The sequence below is a fragment of the Spermophilus citellus genome (genome assembly GCF_964194105.1).
Source record: "Spermophilus citellus genome assembly, chromosome: 4".
Classification (NCBI taxonomy): Eukaryota; Metazoa; Chordata; class Mammalia; order Rodentia; family Sciuridae; genus Spermophilus; species Spermophilus citellus.
Window position 1 is genome coordinate 136,485,258 of NC_138185.1, and position 14,630 is coordinate 136,499,887.

The following is a 14,630-nucleotide window of genomic DNA, read 5'->3' on the forward strand; positions in this document are numbered from 1 at the left end:
TTGTACACATTGATGGGATTTATTGTTATATATTTGTACATGTACACAATATAGCAATATAATTTGACCAATATCGCTCTCCAGGTGTTAATGGTTTTAAAACCTCAATAGCTGGATGTGAGGGCACATCTGTTGTCCCAGCTACTTAGGAAGCCAAAGTAGAAGGATCTCTTGAGCCCAGAGTTCAAGGCCAGCCTGGGTAACATAAGCAACATTCTATCTCAAAAACAAACAAAGCCATGAAAAAAATTCAGGGCCACAGTAGTTTTGCTATTGAATTTTATCAAGTATTTAAAGAAGAAATGCATCAACTTAATATAAATTTGAGAAAATAGATAAGGAAGGAACACCTCTGCTCATTTCATAATGTCAGCACAAACCTAATAACTAAAAGCCTATAATGATACAAAATAAAAAGGAAATTAAAAATCTGCATACTTTATGAACACAAGCACAAAAAAATATATATGTAAAATGTTATCATATCCAACAAAATATACAAGGGCTAAACACATCATGATTAAGTGACTAAGAATATATGGATAAGTGTAAAATGTAAATTATATAATCTAGGTAGTGGATATAGGGATGTTCATTATAAAATTCAATAATTCTATGGTTGGAATTTTCCAAAATACCTTATAAGGAGAAAAAATTGAGGGAATGTTATGATCAGAATTGCATTTTAAAGAGACTACTTCTGTTGTAGTATAAGGAATTTAGAAAATATGATTGTGTAAGGGTATTTTGACAGAAGGTTTATCTCTAGCCCCCTTGACAGAAAGTTTATTGATAAGACCACTTATAATAATAGAGTTATTCTTTTTAGGATGGTGATATGAAAGTAGATTTGAGCCCTGGGAAAATTTATAAACTGCTGGACTGCTGAACTTTTGAACAAATTTTGTCTGATTTTTTTGTTTGTGTGCGTGTGTGTGTGTGCGCGCAGATGCACTTATAGTGCTGGAGATCAAACCTAGAGTTTCGTGCATACTGTTCAAGTGTAAGTGTTCTACACCTGATTTGCATCCAAAGCCCATGAGCATATTTTTTATTGCATGCCTGCTGATGTGTTAGGATCTATCACTGCCACAAGTACAGTATACACATAAGCTTTTAGTAAATGTTAGACTCAGTATTTATAAAGGTATTTTGGAGATTTCCAAATTTGCAAATCCCAAAATTTGCAAATACCACTATAGCAGCATATACTTTCCTTTCTAAAATTCAATAAAATACATGATGAGCTTTTTGAGACTTAATGATTTTTTTCTTTTTAGTTGAGATGGATGCAATATATTTATTTTCAGTGCCTCACATGTGAGAGAGGCAAGCGCTTTACCACTGAGCTATATAGCCCCAGCCCCAGACTTAATGATTTTTTAAAAAATACAGAACAAAAGCATTTAGAAATCTACATTATGTCAATTTATTTTATTTTTTTTTTAAAGAGAGAGAATTTTTAGTTTTCGGCGGACACAACATCTTTGTTTGTATGTGGTGCTGAGGATCGAACCTGGGCCGCACGCATGCCAGGTGAGCGTGCTACCGCTTGAGCCACACCCCCAGCCCTACATTTATGTCAATTTAACTTATACCAATACAATGATATAGTCAACCATGAACTTAAAAGATTTTTATAAAAATAGAAATAATGAAAACACCAGCTATTTTGGTTATACATGTACAAAATGGATGAGATTATTAAATATACTTTTAGCAATGAGAGGAGAACAACAGAGCTTTTTGAGAATATTTGTAGTCATCTAGGCTTATTCATTAGCTTGCAGTGATTATGGAATTGTGAATTATGGTGTAGACTTCTGGGAGTGCTTGGGGAAATCATATATATATATATATATATATATATATATATATATATGATTCTGTTAAAGATAGGAATTGTAAACTTTCAGCTGTTAAATAAATGCAATAAGCTATCCATTTATACTTTTTAAAAAGTGTATATAGATGCTATCTTGGAGTTTATGGGTTATTCTGTTTTCTGATGATAACTTTTTCTAGCATTTTTATTCCATTGTTAGGGTCAGTTTTATCCCACTTTCTTTCTTTCTTTTTTCCCTGAGGGGCATAATGTTTGCCAAGTTCCAGAATTAAGTAAGAAAATAGAACCTGACGTTAGTTCTAATTCTGAGTTAAAGAATCAGACTTTTGATTTTGCCTTGACAATTTCCTTGTTTGATGGAGGCATTACAAACAGCATTATTTGCTGGAAGCTGAACTTCTACCTACTTTTTAAATTTTTTTAAATATTTTATTTTTTAGTTGTAGTTGGACACAATACCTTTATTTTATTTATTTATTTTTATGTGGTGCTGAGGACCAAACCCAGGGTCTCGCACATGCTAGCCGAGCGCTCTACCACTGAGCCACAATCCTAGCCCCTGAACTTCTACCTATTAATGCCTTTTCCTGAGTCACAGCATTAAATTCCTGTCCTGTTTTACTCCTTTGCTTACTGATAAAAGAGTGGTCAATACATACACTCCTGCTAAGTGTTAGGGAGAATTGTAAAATGCCTGTTAAGTTTATGTTCAATCGAAGATTGATACAGGAAAACAACAATCACTTTCCTTCTGAAGGGGTGTCAGCAGGCTTAGAACTAGCAAATAGGATAGCTACCAAAAGTAAGAATTGAAATTCTGGTTTTTAGTTCATGTGCCCCAAACTACTTCTGACCCCTTAATTTTCAGCTTTCTACATTTTTAGTGAGACCCACTCAGTAAAGTGAGTATCTCCCATAAATGTCAGTCATATCTTTGCTCCATAATCTCTAGAAAATACAGGGATGGTGGCAAAAAGTTTCCCTGATGCCCTGTTTTGCTCACCAGAAATCCATTAGTTTTCTGACAGAGTTAAATGGAGGTATAGAAAGTTGCCTGTAGACTTTTGAAAATGATATTCAGTGTACTACTCCTCACCCTGCCACCCTCCCCGCAAAGAAACCAAAACAATAAACTTTTTTTCTTTTTTTAGTGTTTTACTGTCATGTAGATTCCAAGTTGAGTATAATTGTCAAAATTTAAATTTCTTAAGCACTACTGGGTTTAATGTATGAATGTTATACAGATATAAAAAGTTATATCTGTTCCTCATAGTAGGTTAGCAAGATCAAACAAACCTACCATCCAATAGCCTGTTTTTAACTTATTTCTCAGGTTGTTTTAACAATAAAACCAAATGATGATGTTTTGAATGAAGTTCTTCTACACCAAAAGGTGTTTTTTGAGCCCTGAGTTATATAATAAATATTAGAAGGTATTGATGTTTGAAGTAGACTACAGTTTTATTAAATAACGGCTACTTGAAAGACTATCTTCCTGGTCAACGTAAATCATACCCTGTCCCCACACATGCCCCCAGTACTGGAGATTGAACTCAGGGTTCTTTACCACTGAGCCATGTTTCTACCCCCTTTTAAAATTTTGAGACTGGGTCTCATAAGTATGGGAGTTTGAAAGAAAAGAATCTGACATGATATACAATTTTGCCTAGGCGAATGGTAATGGTACTAATAATAGTAATTAGTACATGGAGAAACGGTGATTATAAGGTTTTTAGGGTATTGGGTCTGAGAAATGTCATATATTTCTCATTTGGAGAAACAAAAGATTTCATGAGGTAAATTTAATTGATATGGGCAGGAGATGTAAGGTGGTTAAAGTGAGGATGGCAGTAATTGGATTGCTTATATACTTAGTTGACTTGCATTATGGAACCTCTCAATCACCTTGGTTGAGATCACCAGGCAGGATGATTGCTTCTTTGGCTTCTAATCTTTGTTAAAGCCTTTAAAGAGTAATGGTTCATATCTAGAAGGTTGTGAGCTAATATAATTATTTCAGAAAACTTAATGGAATTATGTTTAACCTAGTTTAAGGACCTACAAATTGAAGTTCCTGTCAGATCAACCCAATATATATACTATATTTTCCTTATTAATCAAATTGCTAGCATACTTTTTCACTTTCTGAGAAAGTAAAAATGAATTTAAGAAATTGATCTAAAGAGTATTTTTATTATATAGCTTTTATTTATTTATTTGGTGCTACAGATTGAACCCAGCTCCTCACACATGCTAAGCATACACTTTACCATCAAGCTACATTCCCAGCCCATATATATAGCTTTGTTTTTGTTTTATTTTTTTTTCTAGTTGTATATGGACTCAATGCTTTTGTTGTTTTTTAGTTTTTGCATTTTTTAATATTTATTTTTTAGTTGTAGTTGGACACAATACCTTTATTTCACTTATTTATTTTTATGTGATGATGAGGATTGAACCCAGAGTGTCACATGTGCGAGGCAAGGCCTCTACCGCTGAGTCACAACCCTAACCCTATTTATTTGTTTTTATGTGGTGCTAGGATTGAACCCAGTGTCTCACACTTGTGAGGCAAGTGCTCTACCACTGAGCCACAACTCCAGCCCCCAGCCCATATAGATTTATTTCTTCATTTATTAGAGGTTGACATCGTCAGCTTTTTAAAATAGCAGTAGGTTTTCTTTTTCTTTTTTTGATTGGGAGAAGGGTACTGGGGATTGAACCCAGGAGGGCTTTACCACTGGGCTATATCCCCACCCTTTTTTATTTTTTGAGACAAGCTTCCTCTAAGTTGCTTGGGGCCTTAATAAGTTGCTGAAGTTGGCCTCAAACTTGTGATCCTCTTGTCTCAGCCTCCCAAGTCACTGGGATTATAGGTATATACCACCACTCCTAGCCACAGTCTGAATTTAGTGCTTAGTTTTCAGCTGAGTAAAAATATAAAAAAAATTAACAGTACTGTTGCTTGTGTCAGAAAGTCAGACTTTGGGGGCTGGGTATGTAGTTCAGTGGTAGTGTACTTTCCTGGCATGCATAAGGCCCTAGGTTCAGTCATCAGCACCACCATCAAAAAAAAAAAAAAAAAAAAAAAGTTCACACCTCTTCGTTGACTTTATTGCTTCTGAGGTTTTTTTGTTTGTTTCTATTTTGCTTTGATGGTTAGTTTCTTGAGGCAGAATTTAAAATATTTCTGGATCGGGCTGGGGATGTGGCTCAAGCGGTACCGCGCTCGCCTGGCATGCATGCGGCCCGGGTTCGATCCTCAGCACCACATACAAACAAAGATGTTGTGTCCGCCAAAAACTAAAAAATAAATATTAAAAAAACTCCCCCCCCAAAATAAATAAAAATATTTCTGGGCCTATCTCTTCATCAGTTTACTGAACTCCTAGATTAGTCCTGGGTGTTCAATAAATGTTTATTGGATGAAATAACAAAATATTTCATACAAGTAGTAAACTTTAAGTAAATGTTAAGACATAAGAAATTTAGAAGAATAAACATGCTACAACAATACTAGAGTGAGTTAGGTTAATTTTAAGGTTTAGGAGATTTTTAGTAATCCTGAAAGTATAAATAATATTATACCTATCCATTAAGGAGTATATCTTTGTTTTGGTAGCTAATTGATATTCATCTTTCTCAAATGTCCAGATTCCTACCCTGTAATCTTGTTTTTTGATGGGAGGGCACTAGGGATTGAACTCAAGGACACTCTACCACTGAACTATATCCCCAGCCTTTTTTATTTTTTATTTTGAGACAGTGTCTCACTGAGTTGCCCAGGTTGGCCTCAAACTGGTGATCCTCCTGCCTTAGCTTCTTAAATTGGTTGGGATTACAGGAGCCATTATGCCTAGCTACTCCATAATCTTATTCAAGTGTTGAACCTTATTATTTAAAATTAATTTAGTATAGGAAAGATGGTAGAATGAATTGGACATAACTTTCCTATGTTCATATATGAATACATGACCAGTGTTAACTCCACATCATGTTCAACCCCAAGAATTGCATCCTAATTAGAATAAGTTATATTTCATGTATGTATAATATGTCAGAATTCTATTGTCACTTATTCTGAAAAGAACAATAAAAAAGAAAGAACAGTGCTTTTAAATAAAAAATAATATTAGATGCTCAATGTTAAAGTAGGTTGCAACTGCAAGAAAAACGTTAAATCACCAGAGACATGGAAAACCTTAGGCATCTTTTATTGGTCTTTCTGCTATTGTCTAGCAGTTAGGTTGACGTATAACCTTCTTTTGTCATGGTTTTAAGATTTTCTAAAGAATGAACTGCATGTAAGGAATGAACTGCAAGTAGATATATCTGTTAGAGCTTGGTATTGTTGTGTAGAGGAAAAAAAAGAATGCTTCTTGTAGAGTGGACTTAAAATCTTAGGTGGAGTGTTGAACTCAAAAGCTGAGTATGTTAGTGCTAGAGGATTGTGCAGTTGAAAACCTTTGGGTCTTACTCTAAACCCAGCTCTCTTCATCTTGTGTTTAGTAACCTAAGATAGTTCCATTTGGAACAATTCAACAAATAGTTAAACAGATTGCCTTCAGCGTGCCAGTTTCTGTCCCAAGCGTTGTAACTATACTTAGTGTTCAAAATATGTGAAGTTCAGGCTGGGCTGTAGGTCAGTGGTAAAGCACCTGCCTCACATCCTCAGCACCAACATGAAAATAAATAAAGATACTGTGTTTATCTACAACTAAAAAAAAAATTAAAAATATATGAAGTTCTTATTCTCGTGGAACTTAAGTTGTAATTGGGAAAATAAGTAACAAAGGGTCCTTGTTTCAGATATTTCTTGCTGCATAATAAATTTACTGGTTTTAAACAACATTTTCATTGTTTCTTATAATTCTGTGGGTTGAAAAGCATTCAACTATTGGTCTTCCTGATCTTGCTTGGAGTTTGTCTTTGGTGGCTGTACTTGGGAACCCCAAAACAGCTTACTTATAACTGTCACTTGGTCTTGACTATTGTTGTACTCTGTTGCATTTCAGTTCTTTTCCACTTGGCCTCTCCCTGTGGCTTGGCTTTTTAAAAGCATTGTAGGTATGTTCCAAGAGGGAGTATTACAAGTGGACAAAGGCAGGAGCTGCAGATTTTGGAAAGCCCAACCTTAGAAGTTATATAGTATCACCTTTACTACATTTTATTAGTCGTACTAGTTCACAGTGAGGAGGGAAATACTCTACTTTTTGGATGGGTGGTGACAAAATCACATTGCAAAAGAACACATTGTAAGAGATTGTTTTGAGCATCTGTGGAAACATGGTCAACTAAGTGTTCACCATGTTTCCACAGATGGTCAAAACGTGGTCAATTAAGCAGGTTAATAGAGAAATAGGGGAGGAGGGACAGCATATGCAATATCATATAGGGGTTCAAGGAAGGCCTCCCAATGAGGCAGCATTTTAATATCTGATGGAAATGATAGAGTAGGCCCGTAAGAAACATAGGTCATTTTAAGGAAGAATATTCCCAGCAAAGAGAAAAAAAAAAAGTAGAAGCCTTAAGTGGGGAGAATCCCTTGTATGATCAAGGAATAGCAAGGAGGGCATTGTGACTGAAATGGAATGATAAAGGAAGAGTGGGGGCTGGGGATGTGGCTCAAGCGGTAGCGCGCTCGCCTGGCATGCGTGCGGCCCGGGTTCGATCCTCAGCACCACATACAAAGATGTTGTGTCCGCCGATAACTAAAAAATAAATATTAAAATTCTCTCTCTCTCTCTCTCCCCCCCCCTCTCTCACTCTCTCTTAAAAAAAAAAAAACCTATTTAAAAAAAAAAAAGGAAGAGTGGTAGGGCATTTAAGCTTGAGAGGAAGTGAGAAACAGATTGGTAGCCACAGCAAAGACTTATAATTTATAATTTTCTGTAAATCATTGGAAAATTCTGAGTAGAAGAATGACATGACCTTATTTAAATTTTAAAAAATCCTGTTCCTAGAATCTTTGGCTATGTATATGAAAATAGACTCTAAGAGGTCAGAGTGGAAATAGGGAGTCAAGTCAGTAGGCTTGACCATTATGTGGCAAATGATAAATGTCCTAGGTAGTAAGAACTGGTAGAAATTAGGGTATATTTCAAGGTAGGGTTGACAGGATTTTCTGATAAGGGTGGATATGGGATGAGAAAGAGCAATCAAGGGTGACTCACAAAGTTGTGGCCATTGGCATCTGGAAAATTGGAATTTCTGTCTGTTGAGACAGGAAGACTGGTAGAAAAGCAAGGCGGAGGTGAGGAAGATATGACTTGTAATTTTGACTATGTTAAGATCAATTCAAGAAGGTATCTGGGGGAAAGGTTACTAAATGTTAACTTCTTTGTTGCAGGTTTGATGTTGAGTGCTTCAGATCTGGTCACTATGGTACGAGAACGAAAATGCATATTGTGCCACATTGCATACAGCTCAAAAAAGGTAATCAGAGGGAGAATTGAGGCTACATGGATAATCATTTTTTCAGAGATGTCTTATTAATAGATGGATAAAAGCTTTTAATAATGTCTTATTTAGTTTCTTTCTTAAACCATAGTCTTAGGCCACTGGTTTCTTTCTCAGTACTACCTCATTAAGTCAGTACCTGTATTATTAAACTTCTACCAGAATTTGAATGTACTCACAGGTGAATGATATAGAGAAATTTAGTTAGGAACCACTTACAGAGAAATTCAGGTTATTAGAGGTTGTTATTTTCTGAGATTTTAAAATTGTATACTTTTTTATTATTATTATTTTTAATATTTATTTTTTTTAGTTCTCGGCGGACACAACATCTTTGTTGGTATGTGGTGCTGAGGATCGAACCCGGGCCGCACGCATGCCAGGCGAGCGCGCTACCGCTTGAGCCACATCCCCAGCCCCTAAAATTGTATACTTTTAAATGCACAAATGCTTAGCAAATATGGCATTTTTCATATGTACCTGGTTTCTGTATATGCCCAGTCTTATGAAAAGTGCAATATAGCAGAAATGGTACTAACAATATCCTAGACATCCACAAGATGGGGATGTTGCACAAAGAAATATAGACCTTATCTGCCCCCTCATTCCCCACCTCAGTACTAGGGATTATACCCAGGGTCACTTTACCACTACATTCCCAGCCCTTTTTATTTTTAATTTTGGTAAGGATTTTGCTAAGTTGCTGAGGCTTGAACTTGTGGTCCTCCTGCCTCCTTGTTCTAGAAAATCTCCCGAGTTGCTGGGATTACAGGTGTGTTCTTGATTGTTATTGGAAATTCAGAAAACTGTGAAGATCATGGGCTAGGTTAGCCAAGAAAGTCTGATTGCAGGTAATGCACCTTGAAAGAAATCTAAGAGTAAAGCAATTTAAGTGAAATGGAAAAAAGAGATAGGTTAAGTGAAAAACAACATGAACAAAGACACCCAGGTAGAATGGAGTTGGCAGTTCTAGGTGTCAGTAAGAAAGCTTATTTGATTGAAACAGTTTTGTTTTGGGATTAGTGGGATTGTAATTTAAGTGAAGATAATTGGAAAACAGTATCAAATGTGCTATAATGAAGGTTTTTTACCCCTATTGAAGATTTCAGTTACTGATGGAAAAAACTAATTGATTTAAAATCATATTTAATAATATATCTGCTACCTTTTAAAAAGTAAAATAATTGGGGCTGGGGCTTAGCTCAGTTGTAGAGCGCCTGCCTTGCATGTGTGGGGCCCTGGGTTCTATCCTTAGCACCACATAAAAACAAACGAAATAGAGGTATTTTGTCCAACTACAACCAAAAAACAACAAATATTTTTTAAAAAAGTAAAATAATTGTTTTTTTAGATTTAAAACTTGATCTGGACTTATGAAACTTCCAAGTTCCTTATGTCTACTTTCATAAGGAGATGGGACTAGAGAGGCCAGTGTTCCAAGGTGTGGTATTAGATTTTCTTGGAGTAGCAGCCCTATCTTGTCACTTCACACTTGCCATGATCATAGTGAAGTAAAAATCAAGGACTATAGTTACTTACTCCTCTTGTCTTAGGAAAAGCTAGTTTTATGTTGTTAGACAAGGGAATGGTATGGTTTTAGTGAGTAATATAGTGTAAAATAACAATGGATTAGTTGGAAGGGATGACTCTACTAATTATTTTTAGATGGATTAAGAACAGTTTGTGTTGAAACAGTGCTTTCCTCCAGTTTCCCAAACAAATGTAATCCTGGTTTCTCCACATATACTTTAGAGGAGAAAAGGCTCTAGGGTGACTTGAGCAAGGAAAAGCTGTATAATATAATCCCTGAGCATCCTCATGCCCATTAACTTATATAAAAAACCAAGAAGCTATTAAGTTAAAAATATGTATCTATTCATTTATTTTTGTTATTATTTTTTTTGGCACTAGAGATGGAATCCAGGGGCACTTTACCACTGAGCTACATTCCAGCCAGCGCCCCTTCCCCCCACCCCTCCCCTTCTTTTTTTTTAAATTTTGAGATAGGGTTGCTGAGTTGCTTAGGGCCTGGCTAAGTTGCTGAGACTGGCCTGGAACTTGGGCTCCTCCTGCATCAGCCTTTCAAGTCACTGGGATTACAGGTGTGCACCACCACACCCAGCTGTATTTAGTTTTTTATTTCAGCGTTTCTCGAATTTATTCAACCATGATACCCAGTTCTTTACAAAGAACACTGATTAATGTGCAAGGAACTAAACAGAAGCCTGGTATACAAAAATGTGTATATTTGGAGCTCTTACCTTAAGTCTAGCCTGTGGGTCTTGTCCAGGTATTTTGAATACTCAGTTGTTTCACTATTTGTATTCATTTTTTGGAACAGAATGGGTGAGGATTTTGCATATAAATTTGGGAAAAATTAGTGAAGTGTTCTAGAAAATCAAAAGTCACATTGCAACTAGTTTTTAATTATAACACTTTTGTAATAAATACAGAATCAGTTTTTATATCAGAGAGAATAACTCATTTCAATTAATATTGTCTTGGTCAGGAATGGCTTGGTTGCTAGAAAAACCACTTATATTTAACTGAAGGAATTTAAAATACAGATAAGAATCTAAAGAAAAACAGCAAGCATAGGGACTTGAAGATTTTGTAAATTCTTGGAGTTTTTCATTCCAACACAGTGTTTGGAACATTGAAATGTTGTCTTGGTGTCAGATCAGCCTGGGTTGGAGTTCCAGTTTAACTACTTGGTTATCTATAACTCTGAGAGGCCATCTTTTCATATTTATCCCTTCAATCCCTCACTCTCCACTCGGTACATAATAAGCACTTGATAAAAATCTGGTAAATGAAGAAGTTAACTTCTCTGCATCCTGTGTCCTTGGAAAGTTTATAACTCTGCAATATTTTGCTGTTCAAATGAGAAAATGTTTAGGGCACTTATCACAGAATATAGTAAACAGTAATATTCAGAAATTTTAGTAGCCTTTTATTATTTGTATATATAAATAGCTATTCTCTAATTATGACATGCTGGCTATATAAACTTTCAAGTGACAAAAGGATAGACATTTACAGCTCTTTGTGTTTTGTGTGTGGTTTGCATGTTTTTAAATGACAACTTTTTCACAGATTTTATTTTCTTCCCTCTAAGAACGAGATAAGGGAAGTGGGAGGGGACATAGTAAATGTTCAAACTTTTCATTAGATCCAACCAAATCAGTTGGGGAAGTGGAGGAGTGTGCAGTGAAGTAAAGCAGTAACTGAATTATTGTATTCAAAGTATTTTTTTAAAAACTTCCTGATCTGCTATAGAGAAGAGACTGTTATATTTGTAATTCCCATCTATAATTGATGTAGCCATTTATATTCATTCAACAAATGTTTATTGACACTCATATTCCAGGTCTGACAAACTATGTGTAAACCTGTTACTTTCTTTTTTTAATACTTATTTTCTAGTTGTAGTTGGACACAACACCTTTATTTTCTTTTCATGTGGTACTGAGGATTGAACCCAGGCCTTCGCATGTGCTAGGCAAGCACTTTACTGCTGAGCCACAGCCCCAGTCCCATAAACCTGTTAACCTTTTACGTACTTTTTTTTTTTTTTTTTTTTTTTTGAAAGGTACCTAGGATTGAACCCGGTCTCACTTAACCATGGAGCCATATCCCCAACCCTTTTTATTATTATTTTTTTCCTATTTTGAGACAGGGTCTTGCTAAGCTACTTAGGGCCTCACTAAGCTACTGAGGCTGACTCTGAACTTGGGAGCCTGGCTGTAGCTTACTCTTTCGGGAATACTAGGGATTTAACCCAGGGGTACTTTATCACTGAGTTACATCCCCTAGCCCTTGTGATTTTGTATTTTGAGACAGAGTTTTGCTAAGTTGTTTAGTTGCCTCACTGAGTTGCTGAGGCTGGCCTTGAACTTGTGATGTTCCTGCTTCAGCCTCCAGAGTCACTGGGATTACAGGCACACACCACCATATCAGGCTGTAGCTTACTCTTGAAATATTCAGTAGAGAAAGAGAGTGTGGACAAAAGTAGTCAAATAGTTGGAATACTAAGTGATTTAAGAATTAAAACAAAAATTAAAACTTTAGAAAATTCTTTGTAGCGGGATAGAATTAACCTACATATTTTATTCTTAAAAGTCTTTTGCCTCCTGGGCTAGGGTTGTGGCTCAGTAGCAGAGCGCTCTACTCGCACATGCGAGACTGTGGGTTCGATCCTCAGCACCACATAAAAAATAAATAAATAAAATAAAGGTATTGTATCCAACTAAAACTAAAAAATAAATATTAAAAAAAAGTCTTTTTGACTCCCGAAGGCAATACTTTCTAATCATTTTAAAAAGCCATCCAAATATGTTTTTCTAATAATTTCTTTTACTTAAAATATATTGCTGGACACAGTGACACACACTTACAATCCCAACAATTTGGCAAGCTGAAGTAGGAGGATTCAAGTTTGAGGCCAGCCTTAGCAACTTAATGAGACTTTGTCTCTAAATGCCAAAGTAAAAGGTGCTGAGGGTGTAGCTCAATGGCAGAATGCCTTTGGGTTCAGTAATCCCCAGTGCCAAAAAAAAGGAAAATATTTCAAAAAGCACAGCTGAAGAACTGTGATCTGGGAAGAATAGTCACACACAAAAGAAACATTGACACAGGAAGCTGAATCCCCAATTGTTGATTACATAGGACATAGAATTTTGTCTTTTTTCCTCCCTCCCCCAAAACAATCCCCCTTAGTTTAATCTGCTTTTTTTGATTTTGAAGGAGATGGACGAACACATGCGGAGCATGTTGCATCACAGGGAACTTGAAAACCTGAAGGGCAGGTATGGGAATGGCTCTCTTCCATAAATTTGCATATGGGGGAGGGGGGCTGAGTACCAATGGTGCCTGTCCATTTATTTATTTATTTATTTATTTATTTATTTATTTATTTATTTGTGTTTATTTATTTTTCAGTTGTGTATGGAATGGACTCAATGCCTTTATTTGTTTTTATGTGGTACTAGGATCGAACCCAGTGCCTCACACTTTCAAGGCAAGTGCTCTACCACTGAGCCACAACTCCAGCCCCTCCTGTCAGTTTATTTGATAGTAATCTTTTGTTAATGAATACTGTCTTATGGCATAGAACAATCTGTTTGCATTAGTAACAAGTACAGTAGATTTTTAGCATTCTAAAAGGATAAACCCTGTAATTCTACTTCTTAGGAGGCTAAGACAAGAGGATTGCAAGTTTGAGGCCAGCTTGGGTAATTTAGTGAGACCCAGTCTTGAAAATAAAATAAAAAAGAATTGGGGATGTAGCTCAGTGATTGCCTAGTATGTGTGAGTCCCTGGGTTCAATCTCTAGTACCCCACCTCCATAAACAACTGCAAAGGGATAAACTGATATCTTTGTGCATCTCACATGTGTAAAATTCACAGCAGCTCTGGTAGAATATAACAAAGATGAGTTAGGATGAACTAGTTCTCTCTTTAGTAAGCTATATCATTCCTACAAAGCAGCCTTACAGCTGGGACATTTCATATTTAGCAATGTTATAAATTATTGCATACTATAAGCCTCTAGTATTCCTAGAATAGTCTTTGAGAAATTCAGAGTCTACTAAATTGCACTGAATCTCATTAGTATGAACAAAATCAAATTACAGGCCTTAAGTGTATTTGAGAACGCTCTTTTGGGATTTAAAACTTGAGATGTTTAAGGGAAGAAAATATAATAAGCTGCTTTTAAAAAAAAGTATGTATATATGCCTGTCCTTTTTCCATTTATGGTTTCTTTTTTATTGTTTTTGACTTCAATGTTTTGCATTTGAAGTTTGGAGACTGGATAAACAGCATCATTGGGAAACTAAGAAATATGAAATGTATTTTATTCCCTGAATAATAGTTAAGTTTTGATCAGAATACCATCCTAGCAGCCATGGTGGCACACACCTGGAGTTTCAGTGGCTTGGGAGGCTGAGGCAGAAGATTGTAAGTTCAAAGCCGGCCTCAGCAAAATCGAGGCACTAAACTCAGTGAGACCCTGTCCCTAAATACAATACAAAATAGGGCTGGGGATGTGGCTCAGGTTGAGTGCCCCTGAGTTCAATTCCTAGTACCTCACTCACCAGCCTCCCAAAAAAGAATGTCATCCTATATCATTTGACATTATTGTATTAACTTTTTTGTTAAGTCATATTGTTTTAGATTATGTGGGCAAGTTAATGTGTTATGAAACTTTCAGCATCTCTTTAGCATATTAATGGAATTTTTACATGTCCCTAGTCTCATACTATGCAAAGGTTAGGTTTAGCAGCAATATAAAGAGGATTTTACTCAAGAGTTAGTGTGTGGT

At 35.9% G+C, this 14,630-nt stretch overlaps 1 protein-coding gene across 7 annotated transcripts in view; it reads left to right on the forward strand.

Annotated features, from left to right (window-relative positions):
- Positions 1–14,630, forward strand: part of ZNF106 (zinc finger protein 106) — a 74,940-nt gene that overhangs the window by 12,310 nt on the left and 48,000 nt on the right. For 6 of the 7 annotated variants that reach the window (XM_081289144.1, XM_081289147.1, XM_081289145.1 and 3 more), the window contains exons 2-3: positions 8,196–8,281; positions 13,052–13,113. In XM_081289144.1, the coding sequence (XP_081145270.1) occupies positions 8,201–8,281; positions 13,052–13,113 (143 nt within the window). In that variant the 5' untranslated portion in view covers positions 8,196–8,200. Of the gene's footprint in view, positions 1–8,195; positions 8,282–13,048; positions 13,114–14,630 lie in introns of those variants that run through there. The other variant, XM_081289146.1, reaches the window with a different exon arrangement.